The sequence below is a fragment of the Gekko japonicus genome, unplaced genomic scaffold (genome assembly GCF_001447785.1).
Source record: "Gekko japonicus isolate JY-2015 unplaced genomic scaffold, Gekko_japonicus_V1.1 scaffold391, whole genome shotgun sequence".
In the NCBI taxonomy this organism is placed as follows: domain Eukaryota; kingdom Metazoa; phylum Chordata; class Lepidosauria; order Squamata; family Gekkonidae; genus Gekko; species Gekko japonicus.
Window position 1 is genome coordinate 155,923 of NW_015174286.1, and position 19,603 is coordinate 175,525.

The following is a 19,603-nucleotide window of genomic DNA, read 5'->3' on the forward strand; positions in this document are numbered from 1 at the left end:
ATTGATTTCATGCCACTTTGTTACAATTATTCCCACAAAGGGAATTCTGGGAATTATAGTTTGACTAGGAATAAGGCCCATTGTGGAAATAAATACAATGAGCTCTAAACAGAGGCTCTGGGTAGGTGCCCTGGCCTTGGGCATCCAGCATCATTTGCTGCGGTGACCTCAGCAGGGTATAATGACACAGAGCTTACCGTTTTCTCCAGGGGAACTGATGTCTGCCATCTGAACAGCAGCTGTAATTCTGAGTGATCTCCAGCCCTCCCCTGGAGATTGGCAACAATGGTCACCCACAAGGGAATAGCTAGTTTGGAGGATGGACTATGGCCTTGCACCTGTCTGAGGTCCCACCCCTCCTCAAACCTCACCTCTCCAAGCTCCACCCCTCAAATCTCCAGGAATTTCTCAACCTGGAGGTGGCAACCCTATCTCCTTTCTGGCCAACCATCAATCTGCCCCTACTGTCTGAGGTCCCACCCCTCCTCAAACCTCACCTCTCCAAGCTCCACCCCTCAAAACTCCAGGAATTTCTCAACCTGGAGGTGGCAATCCTATCTCCTTTCTGGCCAACCATCAATCTGCCCCTCTGACTTCAACTTTCCACCCCACTCCCCGCAGCCTCTGCCTACGAAAAGTAATCTTTCTCCACAGTGGGGATCCAAGCAGGTGGGAAGCAACCTCAGCAGGGTATGACAGAGTCCACCCTGCAAAGCATCCATTTTCTCCAAAGGAGCTGATCTCTGCCATTTGGAGAGCAGTTTTAATTCTGAGTGATCTTCAGCCCTCACCTGGAGATTGGCAGCAATGTTTCCCCAGGAGAAAATAACTGCTTTGGAGGGTGGACTCTATGGCATTCTATTCAGCTGAGGCCTCTCCCCTCCCCAAACTCTGGCTTCCATAGACTCCACCACAAAATCTCCAGAAATGTCCCAACCTGGAGCTGCCAACCCAAGTCAGGACTGGCCCCAATGAGTTCCCCACAAAAGCCAAAGAAGGCCTGGAAAGGGCCTCCTATCTTTGCCTTTTTGATGACAAAACCAAGCTTGGTTGCCTAACAACAGTCACTGAGGGGAAAGTTAGCCCCAGAGCAGGAAGGTAACAGAATGGTTTGAGGGCCGGTAGATCACCTCAGTAGCCAGTCAGAGAAGCCAAGCAGGAGAAGCATCTTTGTCAGGCGAGACAGCTGTTTTGGCAGTTTATGCTGTCAGGAAAGTGGCCAAGCTGGCAGTGGGTGGGGGAGAGGAGTGGACCAGTCCCCACCCAATGGCACATGAGTACTCTTGAGTGACAGCTGATGGGCCAATGGCTGATGGAGCACACAGCACAGACAATGGGAGAGCTGGAAAGTGCCAACGTGTTGGGGCTTTTATATATATCAGATGAAGGTACTGAGAATTATTGAGTGTTACACAACTCTTAACCCCAGCTGTCATTTCCAATATTTCTGGGAAGAAGGAAATCTACAGAGCTAATTATATTACAAGCGGTTGTCATCACAGTGTGCCATTTTTAAAAAAATAAAAGAGCAACCACCAAAAAACAAGATGGGGGATTATGTGGAGAGCTGAAGTAGGGAGCTGGTGGGAGAGGGAAATAATGTTTAACCCTTCATCAGTCATTTCTCTCCAAGTCCCCTTTCAGGTAGTTTTCCTTGCACATTAGCCACTGAAATAATAAACCATCAGGGACAACCTGAAGCTAAAAGCACTCAGAAGGAAGGAGACTGGCTAATTCTACTACTCCTATTTTTATTTTATTTTTAAGTTATTCTCTCCAAGAAAACTGCTCTTCATTTTTTGTTTCTGAAAATGGCTGTTTAATAAGCCCTGAATAAGTTTGCATATAAGGTCTTAATTTCCCCCCCGAACAGGTTTAAATCATTGGTGTGCCAGAATGTTGATCCATACAGAAAACCATGACAGCCCATCAAATGTGCAAAATGGAAGCAATTAAAACAACACCCCGTCCAGGAACTGCAACAATGACACTTTTCCTATTTATCTCATGCAGAAATATAGGCACTGTATCGACAGGGAAAGCCTGTCTAAATAATTAAATAAATATTCATTTTAGTGTCAGTTGCCAAACCAGAAAATCTACCACAATATCACAATATGGAAATGCAGACACAGGTAATCAAGAATGATTTAATGATTAAAAACAAAAAAACATATTAATAATGCAGGTATTTCAGACAAGCTAGGGTGTTTTTTATTTTTAGCACATTTATTTAGACAGCATATTTTGAACAATGAAGCTGCTGTATGAAATATGTAAAGGCGTTTTGCAAATCAGTACCTAGAAACCAAGACACGTACACACAAGTTTTGAAAGTTTTTTTAAAAAAATAATGTAAACCGGTGCTGTCTCACTTTTCAAAAACAAGCAAAAGAAAATCCATGAAACTAATTCGGAGAACTTATTAGTTCCCTAACATTAGCTGTGCAAAAATTATGGTAGAACTGATATTGTATAAATATCAAATCATAACATATAAACTGGGGCTTATGAGCAATAATAGACTAGCTTGCCACAGAGTTTGATGAACATGTTAATAGGCTAAACTCCACCACATAACACAGCATATCTGTTACAGATGTCTGCTTTTACAACTGACACTGCAAATACGGGGTGGGGGTTGGGATTTCACAACAAACAGTAATTTTCAACAAGCACTTCTAAACAAACTTTGAACAAGCCAAGGAAGTACAGGTGAGATACATACAACATACAGTAAGAAAACAGACACTCATCACCAACATGTTTTCAATTTTTTTTCCTTTTTCTGAACAACAATAAATGAAACCCTTTGCTGTTAGGCACGTTTTTCAAAGTCAATATTTGCTACACAAACAGCAACCGGGACACCAAGAAAGTAAGAAAGGTAAAGCCCCATATTGCCTTGGAGTTGTTTTTTAGTTGTGGTTAAAACGAATTAGTTGCTTTTGAAAGCAGGCGCGTGTCTCCATGGCTCCAGTTCCAGTACTGGAAACTGCCTCTGTGGCTGAAGTCACGCACAGTGGAAGTCGGGTTGCCCAGCTGTGGCCTGGATCTTCACTCTTGTTCTGTAAAGCTACCCATGAAGTAGATGATGAACCAGCTGGGGCGTCTCTCAACAAGCTCCTTCATTAAAAGAACCCAGGGAAGGAGGGGGGGGGGGCAGAGGCCACAGCTCCTATCCCCAAACCCACCTCCTTTCTCGGCCGTTTTCAAGGTGCTGAGTAAGATCTCCACACTAAGCCCCGATCTTAAAAGGGGTAGGAACTGTAAGATGTTCTGCCCACTCCTTATACTTTCTAATACTTAGCAAGTCAGCATTATTTTTTTAGATACTGCTTAAGTGCCAATTATTTATGCAAAACAAAGCCTAGTATTTTTTTTTTAAACTTCTTCGGGCTTGTGAGAGCTACGAGTGACACAAACCGTGGACCAACAAGGCCTTTTGCACAAGTCTTGATAAGAATAAAGGGCTGTGCTCTGGCCGTGTCCCTTTCATTCTGTACAGGATGCATGGAGGAGTATTTCTCCTTGACTTAACCTGCCATTTCCAATTCCACCATCACATGTAGCAAACAATGTGTAGTACACAGTACAGTAACTCAAGCAATGGCTTACAGACTCTAGAAAGGAGTCAAGCAACCTGGGGTGGCTTCTTAGGACGTATTTTGGCCTCATGATCTCCACGTACAGGATAAATGCATACTGTGGCACCCACAAAAGGACACGTGCAGAAATGTTTGCACTCTGGTTACCAGTCTTTTTGGGTGCTTCTAACAAGCATTTTGAATGGAAAGGCCATCTAGGTTTTCCCACACAAGGACCCTTTGTAACTGACACAATACATATCTATTTTGTACTTGGGTATCTGCATCCGAGTATAAACTGTCATGTGAGAAGTCACTCCCAGAGTGAAACATTTCCATGACCTTCCAAACTGTATTAAGTTTTGGGTTCTGCTTTTATTTCATTTAAGGCATGTGTGCTTCAAACTACAGAAAATAAAATAAAATAAACAAACTAAACAACTTCATTGTACAAATTACAATCACATGCACTATCTACAGTTTAAAAATATGAGTTTGGATTACAGTGTTCTGAAACTGTGAATCATAATTCAGCACCTATCATTGACTAGTAAGGCAACAGCAGTGTCAATATATATGTATGTATGTATGTATGTATATGTATGTATATATATGTATATATACACACATACATATATATACACACACACTCACTCACACTACAATAATACTCCCTTCCACAGTTTATACTCGGGTCTATGACCACCCAAAACTTGTTGTCCACAACTTTAGCCTACTCAATAGTTTCTAGGATGTTTTGCACTGGTTAAGTCCTACATAAATCGCCACTATTCTAGGCAGGAATAGTTACAGTAGCTGTCAAGAGTTATCAGTGCACAACTTGTATTGTGCTTACAATCAGATGATTTTTTTTGTCTCTTGTTGTTGCCTGGAATATCAAAATGGCTTCTCAGTTTGGTCTTCAATCCTTCCTTTGTTTTCTTTGCTTCACATTGTTCTCGAGGGAAGAAAAGCTATTTGTGTATCCGTTCACAGCAGCCATGGAGCCATTCTGATACTCTTTCCTTCTGGAAGCTGCCTTTTTGTTGTAAGTCTGGAAAAAAAAACCCCAAACAGCGCTCAGCAGTTAGTGTTTGCCACAGCAACAGAAGAAAGGGACAAAACTAATCGATGTGTTTCATTTCATTACTGAAAACACACACACAAAGTTGGTTTAAGGCTAGAGACAGACTGCTCTCAAAATTGATGATGATTTTGTTTACTTCATTTGGACTCCACTTTTCTCCTCAGTGGTGACTCAGAGTACCTCAAAACAGTCTCTTCTCCTCCATTTTATCCTCACAACAACCCTGTGAGGTAGATTAGGCTGAGTGTGTGAGACTCCCCTAAGGTCCTCCAGTGAACTGAATGGTCCTAGTCCAACACTCAAACCATGACACTCTTCTGTGGCAATACCCGGTGGTGGTGGAGACCCAAAGTAGCCCCCAATAGCTTCGCCAGTCCTGCAGCAGTAGCTGCATAGGCATATATTCAATAATACAAGGGTCAGCTTCCATGACCCATCTCACACACAAAGGCCAGGAGAATTTTTGGAACATTTTATGTAGACATATATCTGCCCACGCAGAGCTTTACAAAGGCAGGGAACCACATGATGGGTCAAAGCCACTCTGAACAATGCACTAACATTTTAAAAAATGAAATGTTTTAAAGAGGAAACTCTTGCTTAAGATTCTAGTCAGCTCCATCACTCGCATTTAACCAGGGAAAGTGGCTGCCATTGGGAATGCAGAAAGAGGCCTTTTCCTCATAAGTTAAGGTAAAGGTTCCCTTGCTCGAAATTTAGTCGAATCCGACTCTCTTCGCTAGGACCCAATTACTTCTATATACGTATTATAGTCCAAGAATGCATGTATATGCATGTGTCTGCTCTCTGGCATATCACAGACGATTCTAATGGGTCTTGACTATCAGGGATCCAAGTCCCTGACTACATCTAAGGTTTACTTGAGTCCCTCTTCATGTTCTAGTACTATTGCGCTGCACTTTACTTAAAGCAGACTTCTATTATTTATTTATTTACAGCTTTACAACGGTTGACCTTATAACTTTAGCTTGTTAGTTTTGTTTTTGCACATCTTAAAACATGTTCATTGTGTTACATGTTAATTTGCTGTTCAGCCCCTGTCTATAAGTTTGAACCTTACCTTCCATTCCAATGCATCTGAAAAAGTGCACATACACAAGAAAGCTCATACCTTGAATAAACCTTTGTTGGTCTTAAAGGTGCCACTGGACTCTAAATTTGTTCTACTGCTTCAGACCAACACGGCTGACCACCTGGATTTATACCATATATGTGCTGCTTCTCCAGGGACTTGTCCAAATTGGCACACAAAGTAAAAAAATGTAAGAATGGCTAGTAATAAAACAAAGCCATTGCAAACAATCCAGAGTCATACAAACAGCATAAATCAACATTCTTAGAGCAGATCATAAAACAGCTTATTCTAAAAAGAAAAAGAAGAAGAAAAAAGATGGAAACGACTTGGTTGTTAACCTGGGTAAACAGAAATTATGTAACTTGCTATTCAGACATGTCATCTTCCTTAATTGCGTAACACACAGTGTAAAGCTTCCAAAAAATGTCCTGTCCAAGAATCTAACTATTGACAAATGTTAAGGCTTAAAAACGGATTCTTCCGATTTTTTCCTAAATCTCATGAAAATGTGAGTGACTGCAGAAGGTGAATGCCTTAACTTTTAGCTTACCTGAATATAGAAATTGGTGAAGAGGATTATTAAGGAGATCATGTAGCCTATCTGGAAGTACAGCCATCCCATAGGGAATGCACAGGGCCACACAACCCCGCAGCTCGTCTGGAAGATTGTTAGGACAAATTGAGTCTGTCCAATAAAAGAAAAAAAGATAACTAGTAAGCAAGAACAGGATATTAGTAATCTCTCTATATAATAATGCTGTTTTAAAGTGGCAACATTCCATGCGCTCCCACTGGCTGTAAAATGCTTTCTCACAGATTGGCCCATCAGTCGCCGCTCAAGAGTACTCGTGTGTCATTGGCCAGGGGCTGGGTTGGCTGCTCTTCCCCGCCCACTCCCCCTTCAGCTACTCTGCCCTGTCAGAATTACTTGCAAATGGCTTTCTCTCTTGACGAAGATGCTTCTCTTGCTTTCCTCCTGTGTGGGAGTGACTTTTACCTCAGTGGCTGTTGGTAGGTGTAACGAAATGGCAGTTTCCTGGCTGCTGTCTGTGGTTGTTTGTTTAAAATGTTCCCCCATAAGGCTTAATTGAGCTGCAGTTCCAGAGAGGGGCCCGCAGGGGTATCACTCATTGGGTTGAATGGGGCTTCCGCATCTGCTGGACTACAATTCCCAGCTGCCCCAAGGCCAAAAAGAACGGGAAAAGAGGGACTGTCCCAATGAGAAGGGTAGCATCAATATAGAGGGTGGAGGCAGTCTTTGTCCTACAGGAGGTTAGGAAAGGCTCCTGCTGCCTGTGCTGACCAGGCTGTCCAGGCCAGAAGCCACAGACATGGGGGAACCCTGGGAGGCAGCAGAAATTCAGCTACTCCACAGTCGGCTGGCTGGACTGGGGAATAAATGGAAGTTTCCCTGCTCTCTTGGGCCAGAGAGAGAGAGACGCTAGAGCACAAAGCCAGAGACTGGTGTGTAGGGGATGAGAAAAGCTTTAAAAAACATAAAAGAAAAATAACCGATTTGTGGAAACAGAAAAGGGAAAATTGGGATCTGAGAAGACAAGAATTTAAAGACAGTAGGCATAGAAAAGAGATCCGGAAAAAGAAGATGATACTAGAAAGATGGGGGAATAAACGTGGGTCAAGAATTTTGTGGGTGTATAGGATACTTCTCCTTGTTGAAGCAATGGTTGTGAAGAATGAAATGGCTAATGATGAGAACTCTATAATATAAATTGTCCCTAAAAGTAATTTGAAGATGTATTAGAGATCTTGATTAGGCTGAAAGTTATACCCCCCTTTAGTACTGTTATTATTATTATTGTTATTTGTAGGAAGGATTCTGATATATCAATATTTAATGTGAATTTAATGGATATGAATTGAGAAGGGAATGGGTGTAGAATGGTTATAGAAATCTCTAACTTGCTGATTATGATGTGTATTGAATATAAGTGGCAGGTAATATCCTAAATTATTATTTGGGGTTTTTTTTAATTTATTGAATCATTTTGTTTATTTTTGTTTAAGCCCTGACACGAATGAGATGAATTGTGCTGGTATTAAAGTATAACTTGGACTATTTAGGGATTAAAATTGAATTAAATTTGGGTATTTTGATTTAAGATTAATGTAGGTTATAGTAACAGGATGTGGATGTAAACTTTGCCTAAACTCTAAATGAAATTTGAACACTTTGGATAATTATAACAGCTCCATAGTAAAGAAACAATTTTAATATGTAAAGAAAATAGTTACTATGAGTTTGAATTGTTGAAAATTTATAGGTATATTCGGGCGAGCAGTAATATTCTGAGGGGGAAGTGAAGGCAGGTTGATGCTTGGCTGGGAAGGAGATAGGGTTGCCAACTCCAGGTGGGGAATTCCTGGAGATTTGAGAGATGGAGCCTGGAGAGGGTGAGCCCTGGTCGATGACGATGCCTCGAGCGTGCGAGGTGGGCCCAACAGGCTGGCCAGCTTGACCCACCAGTGCCTCGACCGTGCGGCAGGGGCCCATTCCGACAGCCTTGGACTCAGGCGACCGGGGGGGAAGGGGGCTGGGGGCCTGCGGCCGGGAGGCCGGACTAGCGCCCGTTGTCTTCATTCCTACAACGGGCCTGATTCCTAGTAATAATAATAAAAATAATTTAAAAAAAAACACCAGAGTATCTTCAAATCTCTTCCTAAGCAGTAGCTCAGGTATAAATATGACAGGTCTATTTGGGAAGCCCACACACACACATGGGCTGAAACCAAAAGGCCTCTCCTCTTCAGATCCCACCATGCTGGCTCTGTCCACCTAAAATCCCTGTGACCCCATCTTCAAATCTCTTCCTAAGCAGTAGCTCAGGTATAAATATGACAGGTCTATTTGGGAAGCCCACACACACACATGGGCTGAAACCAAAAGGCCTCTCCTCTTCAGATCCCACCATGCTGGCTCTGTCCACCTAAAATCCCTGTGACCCCAACACTGATGAGAGAAGCTGTATTTCAGTGCTCTGACAGAGGCACGGATCCAGCCTATGGATTGGTCAGTCTATTCTAAAGCTTCCAAAGTTGGAAAAGAACCACCACCACCAACGGTGAAGTCTTTCCCAATGTGTAACAGGGTCTACCTACATCAGTTTGACCAAATATGATTACTGCTTACATAGAGTCATGAACCTAGCCAGTCTGCATCAACAAATCAGCCCTCTGAGAAATGCATCCATTCCCACTTCATAGAGCTGAAACAAATCTGAGAAATAAAAGTGGGGAAACAAGAAAGTCATGCTTCAGCTGGTCTCATTTTTATGGACGCTGGGACAGGGATCCTCCATTCAGAGCCTTGTATGTACTGCAGGGTGCAAATGAAACCCTTCAGTCATTTTATAGGCTTCCCCATTCATTTCAGTGGGTGGGATGTAGAATGAACAAAGAGGGCCCGGCAGGCTGCAGAGCTAAGCGAACACAAGGGACTCCAATGCAGAGCCAGAGAGTGGGGATGCAGCACAGAATGCTCTTGCCTGGTGTAAAGCTTCTCATTATCACGGCAGACTAAAATGCAGATCATGCATTAGTCAGCATGTTCAGAGCTGTTCCCAGAAGAGCACCGGATACTTGCCCAGATGCCCATTACAGGCTGCCGTTCAGAAAGTCATTATGAGTACCAGAGAAAGACTCACCAGCTGTCCCTGAGTGATATACTTCTTCCACCAGAGATAGGGACGCATGGATGGAACAGCAGATAACCCATAGTAGGAATACATGAGAACATGAATGAAGCTGTTAAGAGTAGCACCAAAGTAGGCTGGAAATGATAAAGGGAGAGGTCGTTTTAATATCCTACGAAGCAATATACAAAAAGTTATCTTTTAGAACCAAAATGAACACAACACACAAACAGCTTAAGCCACTCAATAGCTGTCTGAGACCACATCTGCCATGTACACTGAGCTTAACTGTTTATAACTGCAGAGTGTTTCCCACACTCTATTGTACCTTAAAGAGAGTGCTGTAGATTGGTATGGATCCCTAAGCTCCTCTGAGCACTCTCATTCAGATACAGGCAGATGCAGCAAACATATATTCAGCCCAAGACACAATGTACATGGAAGTGTGCACACCACCCACACTGTATAGCGTGAATGGAAGTAGATAAATAGGTATCACTTCAGTGGGAAGGTAACAGAGTTCCGTGCACATCGGTGTCTAGTCATGCCGGTCACATGACCACGGAAACGTCTTTGGACAGTGCTGGCTCTTCAGCTTGGAAATGGAGATGAGCACCGCATCCCTAGAGCCGGATTCGACTGGCTTTCGACCAAGGGAAACCTTTACCTTTACCTTATGTAGGATGAACTAACACATTCTTCTTCCCATGTGGAATTACTTTGTGTACAAGAGCTGTCTGGCAGCCTGTATGCAAAGTTGACTATCAGAATCAGCCCACAGATTGGCTCTTTGGGGAGTCTGATGCCATGATCAGTTCCAGGATATGGGTGGAAGGTCATATGATTACAGCTAAAGCCAACCCAGGTCAAGTCTGAGCAGTTCCTGGAAGAGAAACTTCCAGGGGACTTTACAAGACCCACCTCAAGTCCTGTGATGGAAGTAAAGAGGCAGGGACAAACCATAACAAACTAAATTTAAAGCTATGATGAGAAGGCAAATGTATTTTATTTATTTATTTTATTCAATTTATACTCCGCCCTCCCCGCAATACCTGTAGAATGAGACAAATTCAAGGAATGGGCATCTTTACTGAGCAGAAACTTGATAGACACAAGGAAAAATTATATTACAGGGCTCTTTTTGTAGAAAAAGCCCAGCAGGAACTCATTAGCATAATAGGCCACACCCAACAGCAGAAACTCATTAGCATATTAGGCCATACCCCTGACGGCACAGCTCATTCACACATTAGGCCGCACTCCCATGTTACCAGAAGTATGGTCATCCAGCCACATCCACCTTTTGCTTCTTATTCTGTTTACGTTGTTTGTTTTCAAAACCCAGGGCTTTTTTTGTAGCAGGAACTCCTTTGCATGTTAGGCCACACACCCCTAATGTAGCCAATCCTAATAAGTTTCTGCTATTGGGTGTGGCCTAATATGCTAATGAGTTCCTGCTGGGCGTGGCCAACTTGGGAGCCAGCCGGAATTCCGTTCCTGTGCGTTCCTGCCCAAAAATAGCCCTGATTATACACAACCAGTTCTCCAAGTCTGAGTTCTCCTTAGAAAAAAGCTTCCAAGGATGAAAGCAGATGTGACACAGATTTCAGGAAGGTGCTACTGTATGTTATGGATGGATTAACAACACTGGCTTATGTGTTTGCAGCGGGTCATAACTCCCAAGCTATATTCCCGGAAAGGAATTGATAGTTTTACACAGACTGATCTGGGGAGAGAAGCAGAATCAACCATGTTGTCCCTGTTCTTCGCCTCTTTGCGTCCAGTTTGCCTGTGACCCTCATTTTGGAGAGGAGTGCAATCAACTTTTAGTCTATATTTTTGTACTGACTGGGACAAAAGCTGTTTTGGAGGAAATTTTTGAATTTGTACACTAAGTTCTGCTTGGATGAGAAAGGGAACTCCCACACCAGAGCAAAAGCCCAGGTTATATAACTCTTGGTCAAATCTCCAGCAAGTCGTTGGGCAAACTTTAGCAAACTTCTTGACAAGATGCAGAGTCTGGCCCATTTCTGAAGAGGGGAGGGATGCTTAGACACTGTGAGTAGATCGAGGTTCCAATGGCATTTTCATTTTACTAGTGTTCACTTTTACTTTATCTGTCTACAGATTTTGCTCAAATACCTGCATTTTCTAGAATACATTCTTAGATAGCGAACTTTTAAAAAAATGCACCCTGGTTTCTTGGAAGAGAATGCTTGTGGAGCCTACTCACGAGGTGACAGCTGTCACGAACCTCCTGTGCTTTTAAACAAAGAGATGCTGAAATGGACAGCACAGACAAAGGGGAAAAGGGGGGGAGGAGGGGAGAAGTCCAGCCTCTTGATTCATGCAGGCATGTGCTTGCGCACAAACACACACACACACACACTCTCCCCTTTATATTGGAAATTCAGGGGCTGACCAGGAAAAAAGGAGAGATAAATATTTGCAGTGGTTGAATACTCATCAGATCCAGTAAGACTTGTTTCTGGTGGTAGCAGCTAGTGATGTTTATCCCCAAGTTAAAACGAATCTTACATCTAGTAACCTTAGTGTATGTAGCTTAGGGTTGCCAAGTGTATCTTCGCCGGGAGCGGGGAGGCTCCCGGCCGGCGTCTTGTGTGTGTGTGCGCACGCAAAGCGCGCATGCGCCGCACGCACGTCACCCAGAAGTGACGGTAGGACGCCAGGCACGCTGGGGGCAGGGCCACACAAGGGAAAACCATAGTTTTCCCTTCTATGGCCGTGGCTCCGCCCCCAGCATGCCCACGTCACTTCCTGGTGACGCGCACACCGGGGTGGGGTTCCCCCTGGGGCCCGATTCCGCGGCGGCGGAAATCGGGCCTCCAAAGCGGGGGTTTACCCGCCCCCCCCGCCCCCACTTGGCAGCCCTAATGTAGCTGGGGCCTCAAGACGTGTATGTGTGCATGTGTGGTTGAGGAACAAGGAATGTGTGTCTGTAACACCATAAACCTCTAACAAAACCACGTGAAAAGACTTTTTAAAAAAGATAACATCGTCCTTGGAAGTGGGCTAGACACACATGCTCAGTCATACGCACACAGGACTCCGCCCTGGGGTACAATGATACTTACAATGGCCACAAGGCACCCAATTCATAACAAACCACCAGATGTTCAGCATCGTTGCATGGTGGTAGACGTGGAGAACAGTGATCTGGTGGTTATTTTTCCGCAAAATAAAGAAGAAGGTATCCATGAATTCAATGAGCTTTGAGAAGTAGTACCACCAGAGGACACGTATGATCTGATGAAAGGAGGGAAAATATTTCAGATGGTCACTCTGTTTCATTTCCACAGCTCATTAAAAAAACCCCCAACCCAATTAAGCCTACATATGCCATACATGGATCAGGGTGTAAATAAGAATTCAAGGCAAAATTGTCAGCAAGCTGCCATTCTGTTTTCTGTGACCTCTGTGTACATATCCTTTCCCTGTTGCACCCGGCTTGGTTTCTATCATCCTGCTCCTGCGTTGGAATGCAAAATAGCAACTCAAAGACCCCCCCCCTGGATTTCAGCAATTAACTACCATTGTACCATAATATCTGCCACAGTCTGATGCTGACGTGCTTTGTCACTACTCAGGAAAGTTATTAAAGATGTGGACCTCAGAAGCCTCTGATCCCAGTCAGCAGCACAATGGAAGACTATGCTAACTTTGGCTAATGGCACACAATAACGGCCAGCCAAATTTCTGAAATGAAATTGAGTTTGCCTAGTCACAGCATTGTCATTTTAAGACAAGGACAGTGGGAAAGCCTACAGCACTGGCAGCTCCTGCTCACAGGGTCCCCTTCATGCACGGGTTTTTGTTGCCTGCTGCACTAAGGAGAGCATGCTGTTTGTTAAACAGGAGAGACAAAGGTAGGTGTGAATGAGGTGGGGGGGGGGAGACAGAGAAGGCCCAGCAGATACTCTCTTTTGTAGCTTTTGAGCTCTTAAACGGATGGACAATGTTTTTTTCAGCTAAAGAACCCTAACTGGAAACTGTGCGGCCAAAACCAATTAAGGCAATGTGCTTTACAGGATTTGTCTTGATTCTGTCCTCACAACTATGTTGTCTTTTTGACAACTAAAACATCCCCCCCCCCCAAACCCTAATCCACAGCAGAGAAGAACACCAAGTGCATCAACAAAGTCTCAAAGGAGAGGGCACTACATAAAGAGCACAGGTGTTCCTACACGTTACTTTTTTTCTGGGATGTCTCACCAATAACCTAAAAAAGCATCTCTCTGTTGGAGGGTTCAATAAAGCACTCATTTTCTCTGCAGTCTCACTCACTACTTGTTCATTTTTCTCCTTTCAGGCTTAGAATGCTACTACCTCGTGATCTAATTTTATTGTATTACATAATGAGTTGTACACTGCGGGTCTGTTTCACACTATCCTCCAGACAGATATCAGTGGCTCAGTTCTTTGTCACGAGTTATTAATGTTCTTCCCATTCAAACTGTCACTTGCAAATGTTAGTGCACATTTTGGTGGAAGGGTTTAGGACAGGGGTGACCAAACTTGCTCAACTGAAGAGCCATAAAGAATAAATGTCAGATGTTTGAGAGCCTCAAGACACGAACAAATAAACCATGTTTTTATTTTAAAATATGCAAATTTGCTTTTTATTAACATTAAATGAGTCTGCCAAAAATAAAAGGGGTAAAAACAGATATTGATAATGATATGTATCTATTCAATTATATTTATTTATTTGCTAATGATATTTATTTGTCTAAGAGAGAGAGAAAAAGAGAGAAAGTGGTGGAAAGAAAGAATGAAAGAGGTGGAAAGAGAGAGAGAGAAACAAAGAAAGCAAATAGATGGGAGGGAGGGAGAAAAAGTATGCCTTCCCTTCCCTGCTGGGAGCCGCACAATATGTGTGAAAGAGCCACACGTGGCTCCCGAGCCACAGTTTGGCCGCATCCGGTTTAGGACTAAGAAACAAAAGGACTGAAAATGAGGAGATCAAGTGGTTACAATACCAGTTCTGTCACTTACATAACTTTCAAGTGTTAATGTGCCAACTGGAAACAAATGTAAAATAATTTCATGTTTTAGAGTTTTTGACGGCTTGGAAGAATTCAGAATGCCATTTATAACAGAGTTTGACTGTTGAAAGTGGATACTGACATGTGAAGGATCTTTTTCTGGGATATCCAGATAGTATTGCTTTGACCATGGCTGTGGTCACACTGGCAGCTTGGCGCAATATGGTGCCGCCTCTAACTGAACCAGTTTAAAGTGTTGTGGGGCATACCAGCCACATAGCACACCCTGCTGTGGATTATCCACGCAGACATCCCGTGGTCAAGCACCCACATTATTTCAGAGCCTCAGCCACAATGTGTGCTGCCCAAAAATGTTTCAAAATGCATGCATATAGGCATTTTTTTTAAAACCCGCCCTAGTGGCAGAACAGATCTGCAGGCTCAGACTGCCAAATCCGTTCTGTGCGCTCCCCCACGTTCAGACACCTGGCCATGTGCAATGACTGTGTGGGGAACCAAAAGCACCACTTGTGATGTGGTGCCTTTTTAACCCGGCTTCAAGTTGTCCTATGATGGGATAAGCATGGCTGGGGAATGCCTGACAGATGTGGCTGTCTGACTGCGCCCATTTGATCCAGAGGGGAGGAGTGGCCGTGTCGGGCCAAACTGCTCGTGTGATCACAGCCCATGTCTACGCTGGGAGTCTCCCCTTCACTCAATTTGTGCTCATGTTCATTTACACATGCAAAAGCATGCTCTATGTCAAGCTCAGGCCTAACTTTCATTTCCTTAAGTTCTGCTTTCCTTTCCCTTCGCTTGTCATGTTGAATTCCTGGGGGGGGGGTGTTGTGAGAGTGCATGGGGGTAGTAGCCATAATAATTCCTTACTCTTGTGCCCCAAGAGTTGGTTCTCGTGTGATTGACCTTGGAAACTTTCTGTGCCTAAGCTAGGTTAGATACGGCACCATATATCTGTCTGTATTGCCATAGTAACGCTGGGGGGTTAGGTGTGACGTATGAGAGTGTGGAATTTTATGCTTTTACCTATAACCTGTAAGTTCTCACAGTTTTCTTCAGTCCTAACAAAAGTTCTTGTACTTACAGCAAGCATATCTTCAATAAAGCATTTCACTGCCAATAGTGTGTGTGGAGAGCATTTAGGTAGGGACCTGACAGATTGTTAGGACTCCTTCATTTTTCTTCCCCCGGGCCTCAACCTTTGAAGGCATGGGGAACAGCAATGGAGGGCGGGGCGAGCGGGTCTGAACTCGAGCACCCAACACCCGATCCCAATAAGAAGAGAGACAGGAAAGCTACAGGCGCCAGGTCTAAGAAGCATGTCATCTTCAACCCTCCTAAAAGACAAGACAGCCCCAATCGTTGGGACGATTCCACTTGGCTGGCGAGCACCCTGGGATTCCAAGGTGCCTGTGGAAAGGTTGACCAAGAGAGGCACTGTGTTTCCCGCACCTTTCATGATGACCCGGACCTGGGCAAGATGAGAGAGGAGTGGGAGGAAGAGCCGGCAACTAAGCGAGGCCAAGCCAGCCTCTGATCTGACATCAAGGAGCTAAAGGAAGGGTTCCAGTACCTGGTAAAGGGAGCGGGCAGCTGACTGGTTCGTGGGGTTTTACAATGTTGTGGCCCTGGAGCTACGGGATGTCAACGCCTTCATGGAAGCCCTGAGACACCAATTAGAAGATCCGCTAGAGCCGGAGAAAGCCCGCACTCATCTGCGCGGCATACGCCAGGGAACTCGCTCAGTACAGGAGTACTCAGACGAGTTCAAAGCCACAGTGGCCAAACTTCAAGGGTGGCCAGAAGAGGTCCTGATCAAGTTTTCCCGGGCTGGCTTGAACACCCTCATCTTGGAGAAGGCACTGGCTCAAGACAACACCATAACCCTGGCAGGTTGGATCCAGGTAGCCCGTGAGGTGGAAAACCAGCATAACCTGGTGAAGCTGTACCAACATAAGATGCCTTTCTGCGGCGGCAGCGGGCCAAGGATGACTCAGGGTAGAGGACCACTACCTGGAGGGGATCGGGAGCAGCACTTGAAGAAGGGATTGTGCCTCCGCTGCAGGAAGGCCAGGCATTTCGCCGTGGATTGCACCTGGACCTGGATCGACGCGAAGAAAGGGAGCGCCATGAAGAGCACCGTAACAAGAAAGTGAAACCAGCAGGGAAGAGGCCCAAGTCACCCAAAGCTTTGCAAACAGCAGAATACACTACATTGGGAGGAACATCCTCCAGTGAGGCTCAGGAGCCTCAGGTGCAGGGAAAAGGCTGGGACCTGCTATGAAGGGCGCCAGCCAGCAGGTCTATAGTCACCAGCGCGAGAATCGATGAGATCCTATTCCTCCCTCTTTTTTGTGGCTGTCACTATTTTGAACCCCGAGGCAAGGACCCAGCTATGGGTCAGAGCCCTTATAGACTAGGGATGCACCAGAGACTTATTAAGCCCAGCATTAGTTACAGGACTGGGGGCGGGGGTGATAAAACTGAAGGAACCAGTGGTATTTACCCAAATGGATGGCACTACCACGCATTTGTGCCAGTACCGCACTGTAAAGCTACCTGTGAGAGTTTCGGGGCACTGGGAGCAGAAGTCCTTCATAGTATACCCCACTGCGAAGTTCCCCATGGTTAGGTAGCCCGTGGCTGGTAGTGCACGACCCATACGTGCAGTGGAGCTTAGAAACATTAACTTTCCCAGATCCCAGGTGCAAGGAGCATCAGTGGAACCCGGAGTGGGGGGGTGAGCGGCGAAGCGAAGCAGTGGCGACAGCGGCTGCGGAGAAAAATGGTGGCTGGCAAGGCAAGGCAAGGAGCGAGCGAGCAAGCGAAGGAGGCCGGACCAACTGGCGCAGAGGCGGAGCAACGCAGCAGGCCAGAGCCTCATTGGGACAGAGGCCGCAGCGGAGCATGCGTGGAAGTGCGAGTGATCCTGGCCCGGAAATTGAATCGCTATAGCCGGAAGAAGGGAACTCCAAAGACCAGCACCAAAAGGACACCGCCGACTACCACCCGCAAGAACAACAACCGAATATCCGCCGCAAAAAGGGTGCCTGGTAGGGTAGTCACCACCCCTGTATGTCTGTGGCCCTAGGTTAGATTCTGTAAATGCGATTAGCACCCTCTGTAAGCCGCCCAGAGACCCTTAGGGGTTAGGGCGGGATAGCAAAGCGAATAAATAAATAAATAAATAAATAAATACACACAGTTGCATAAAATGAGCTTCCAGGTACTACTACTCTTTTCGAAAAATGATCTTCTTCAGTTAATTTTAAAACTTCCCGTTAATGGTTTCTGTTTTCCCACATATATTGTGAACAAGAATTAATTTTAAAAACTGCGGTTGTCATAATGGACAGTTAACACTGATTCATCTTAGCAGATAACCTTTTCTCAGAATTGTGCTCTTCAATGCATAAGATAGAAAAATGGGGGACATCCCCTCCTCTTCCTTTCTCCACTAGCACTGAGTAGCAGCCTTTAATGCTAGAGGAAAGGTAGCTGCCAAACGGAAGAAAGGGGGCAGCTCCCTCCTCCTAAATAACCTCTGACGTGTACATGAGCAAGCATGGCTCTTCTGGGGGCAGGCCCTGCCCACTTCCAGCAAGGTTTTCTGAAGCAATGGCCATGCACCATTGAAACAGGGAAGGCAAAGTCACCCATTGAATTAGAGTTGCTATGTGGCCACTGGGGGCAGAAGGCCTTGCCCACTGGCACTCTAGTAGCCAGCAGAAGAACTTTTTTTAAATTCATTGTCGGTGACAATGGAACATCATTTCTAGGGGAAAACAAAAGTGATGTCAGTCCTCTCTAGGAACCTCTGGAAACTCTATGAGAGCCAGTTTGGTGTAGTGGTTAAGAGCGTGGCTAAGTGCGTGAACTCTAATCTGGGAGAACCGGGTTTAATTCCCCACTCCTCCACTTGCACCTGGCTGGATGACCTTGGGCAAGCCAGAGTTCTGATAATGAGCTGTTCTTGAAAAAGAGCTGTCTCTGTCAAGAGCTCTCTCAGCCCCACCTACCTCACAGGGTGTCTGTTGTGGGGAGGGGAAGGGAAAGGAGTTTGTAAGCCCCTCTGAGACACCTTTGGGTAGTGAAGGGCGGGGTATAAATCCAATCTCTTCTCTTCTTCTTCTTCTATGATTCCAAGAGAGGCAAGGCATCACTTCTGGGGAAACCTCACTTCTGAGTTTTCCCAAGTGACTTCACACCACTGCTGCTGGCCATCTACCCCACATCTCTGCCCCCACTTGGTCTCCTACTGGTTGCTAGGCTAGGACTGGCAATCCTAAATTAGAGGCTCTTATTTAACCTGCCAAAGTGCATTTTATTTCAGACAGTATCCTTCTCCAGACTCCATAGCATGTGTTCCACTTAAGCAATGTGTGAATGCTTTCCTCCAGCCTAAAGATCCTTCCTCCAACAAAACAGCCCCTAGCTCTGAAGGAGGACACCTTAGATTGGAGAAAAGCTCCTCCATCCCAAAGCAGATAACTAAATGATGGTTTCCCTATCCAGGAATCAGACACATTCAAAGCAGATGTGGCTTCCACAACCCTAAAATGCTTCTAAGCTAGGAGTCCCAGAAAGATCAGCTGAAGATGTTCACAAGGTGGATTGCACTTCTTATATGTCTTTGATCACTGTTTGGGTCTGTATACATAATTGGCAAACACTGTACTTTATATATGGAGACTGCTGCAATGCACAAACTATTCTGCTTTTGTAGTGTATCAGGCCCTGACAGGGCCGGACATGCCTGGACTTGTCCAGGCACAAATACCCAAAGCTTCAGACCTAAAGACAATGGGCAAATAGGATCCTAGCCAGGCCCAATGAAAGGGCTAGGTCCTGGCCAAGAGGCCAATAGGTCTCTTGGTTACTGTAAATAGCCTATCGGGAGTGGGGGTGTGTGTTGGTGGTGGGTTTCTCAGAGGGAATATAAGCCGGCCTGCGAGCCGGTTAGTTGTCTTTGTCCTGAACTAAATAAAGGTATGCTTAGCTGAAATCACTCTCCGTCTGCATACTTTTCACTGGCGACGAGGATGGGATCCACGACTCCATGAACAAAGACCCGGACGCCAAAACGAGCACCGCACCGAGCCCCGACGCCGAGACCTCCGGGAACCGTGCCGCTTCGCGCCCCAGCTCTCCGGCAACGG

General features: G+C 45.1%; 1 protein-coding gene across 2 annotated transcripts in view; it reads right to left on the minus strand.

The window, feature by feature from the left end:
• Positions 1 to 2,191: 2,191 nt before the first annotated feature.
• ELOVL5 (ELOVL fatty acid elongase 5) overlaps positions 2,192 to 19,603 on the minus strand; it is a 103,697-nt gene continuing 86,285 nt past the window's right edge. For both annotated transcript variants that reach the window (XM_015423979.1, XM_015423980.1), the window contains exons 5-8: positions 12,516 to 12,687; positions 9,433 to 9,557; positions 6,321 to 6,455; positions 2,192 to 4,641 (exon numbers count right to left, since the gene is read on the minus strand). In XM_015423979.1, the coding sequence (XP_015279465.1) occupies positions 4,510 to 4,641; positions 6,321 to 6,455; positions 9,433 to 9,557; positions 12,516 to 12,687 (564 nt within the window). In that variant the 3' untranslated portion in view covers positions 2,192 to 4,509. The remainder of the gene's footprint in view (positions 4,642 to 6,320; positions 6,456 to 9,432; positions 9,558 to 12,515; positions 12,688 to 19,603) is intronic.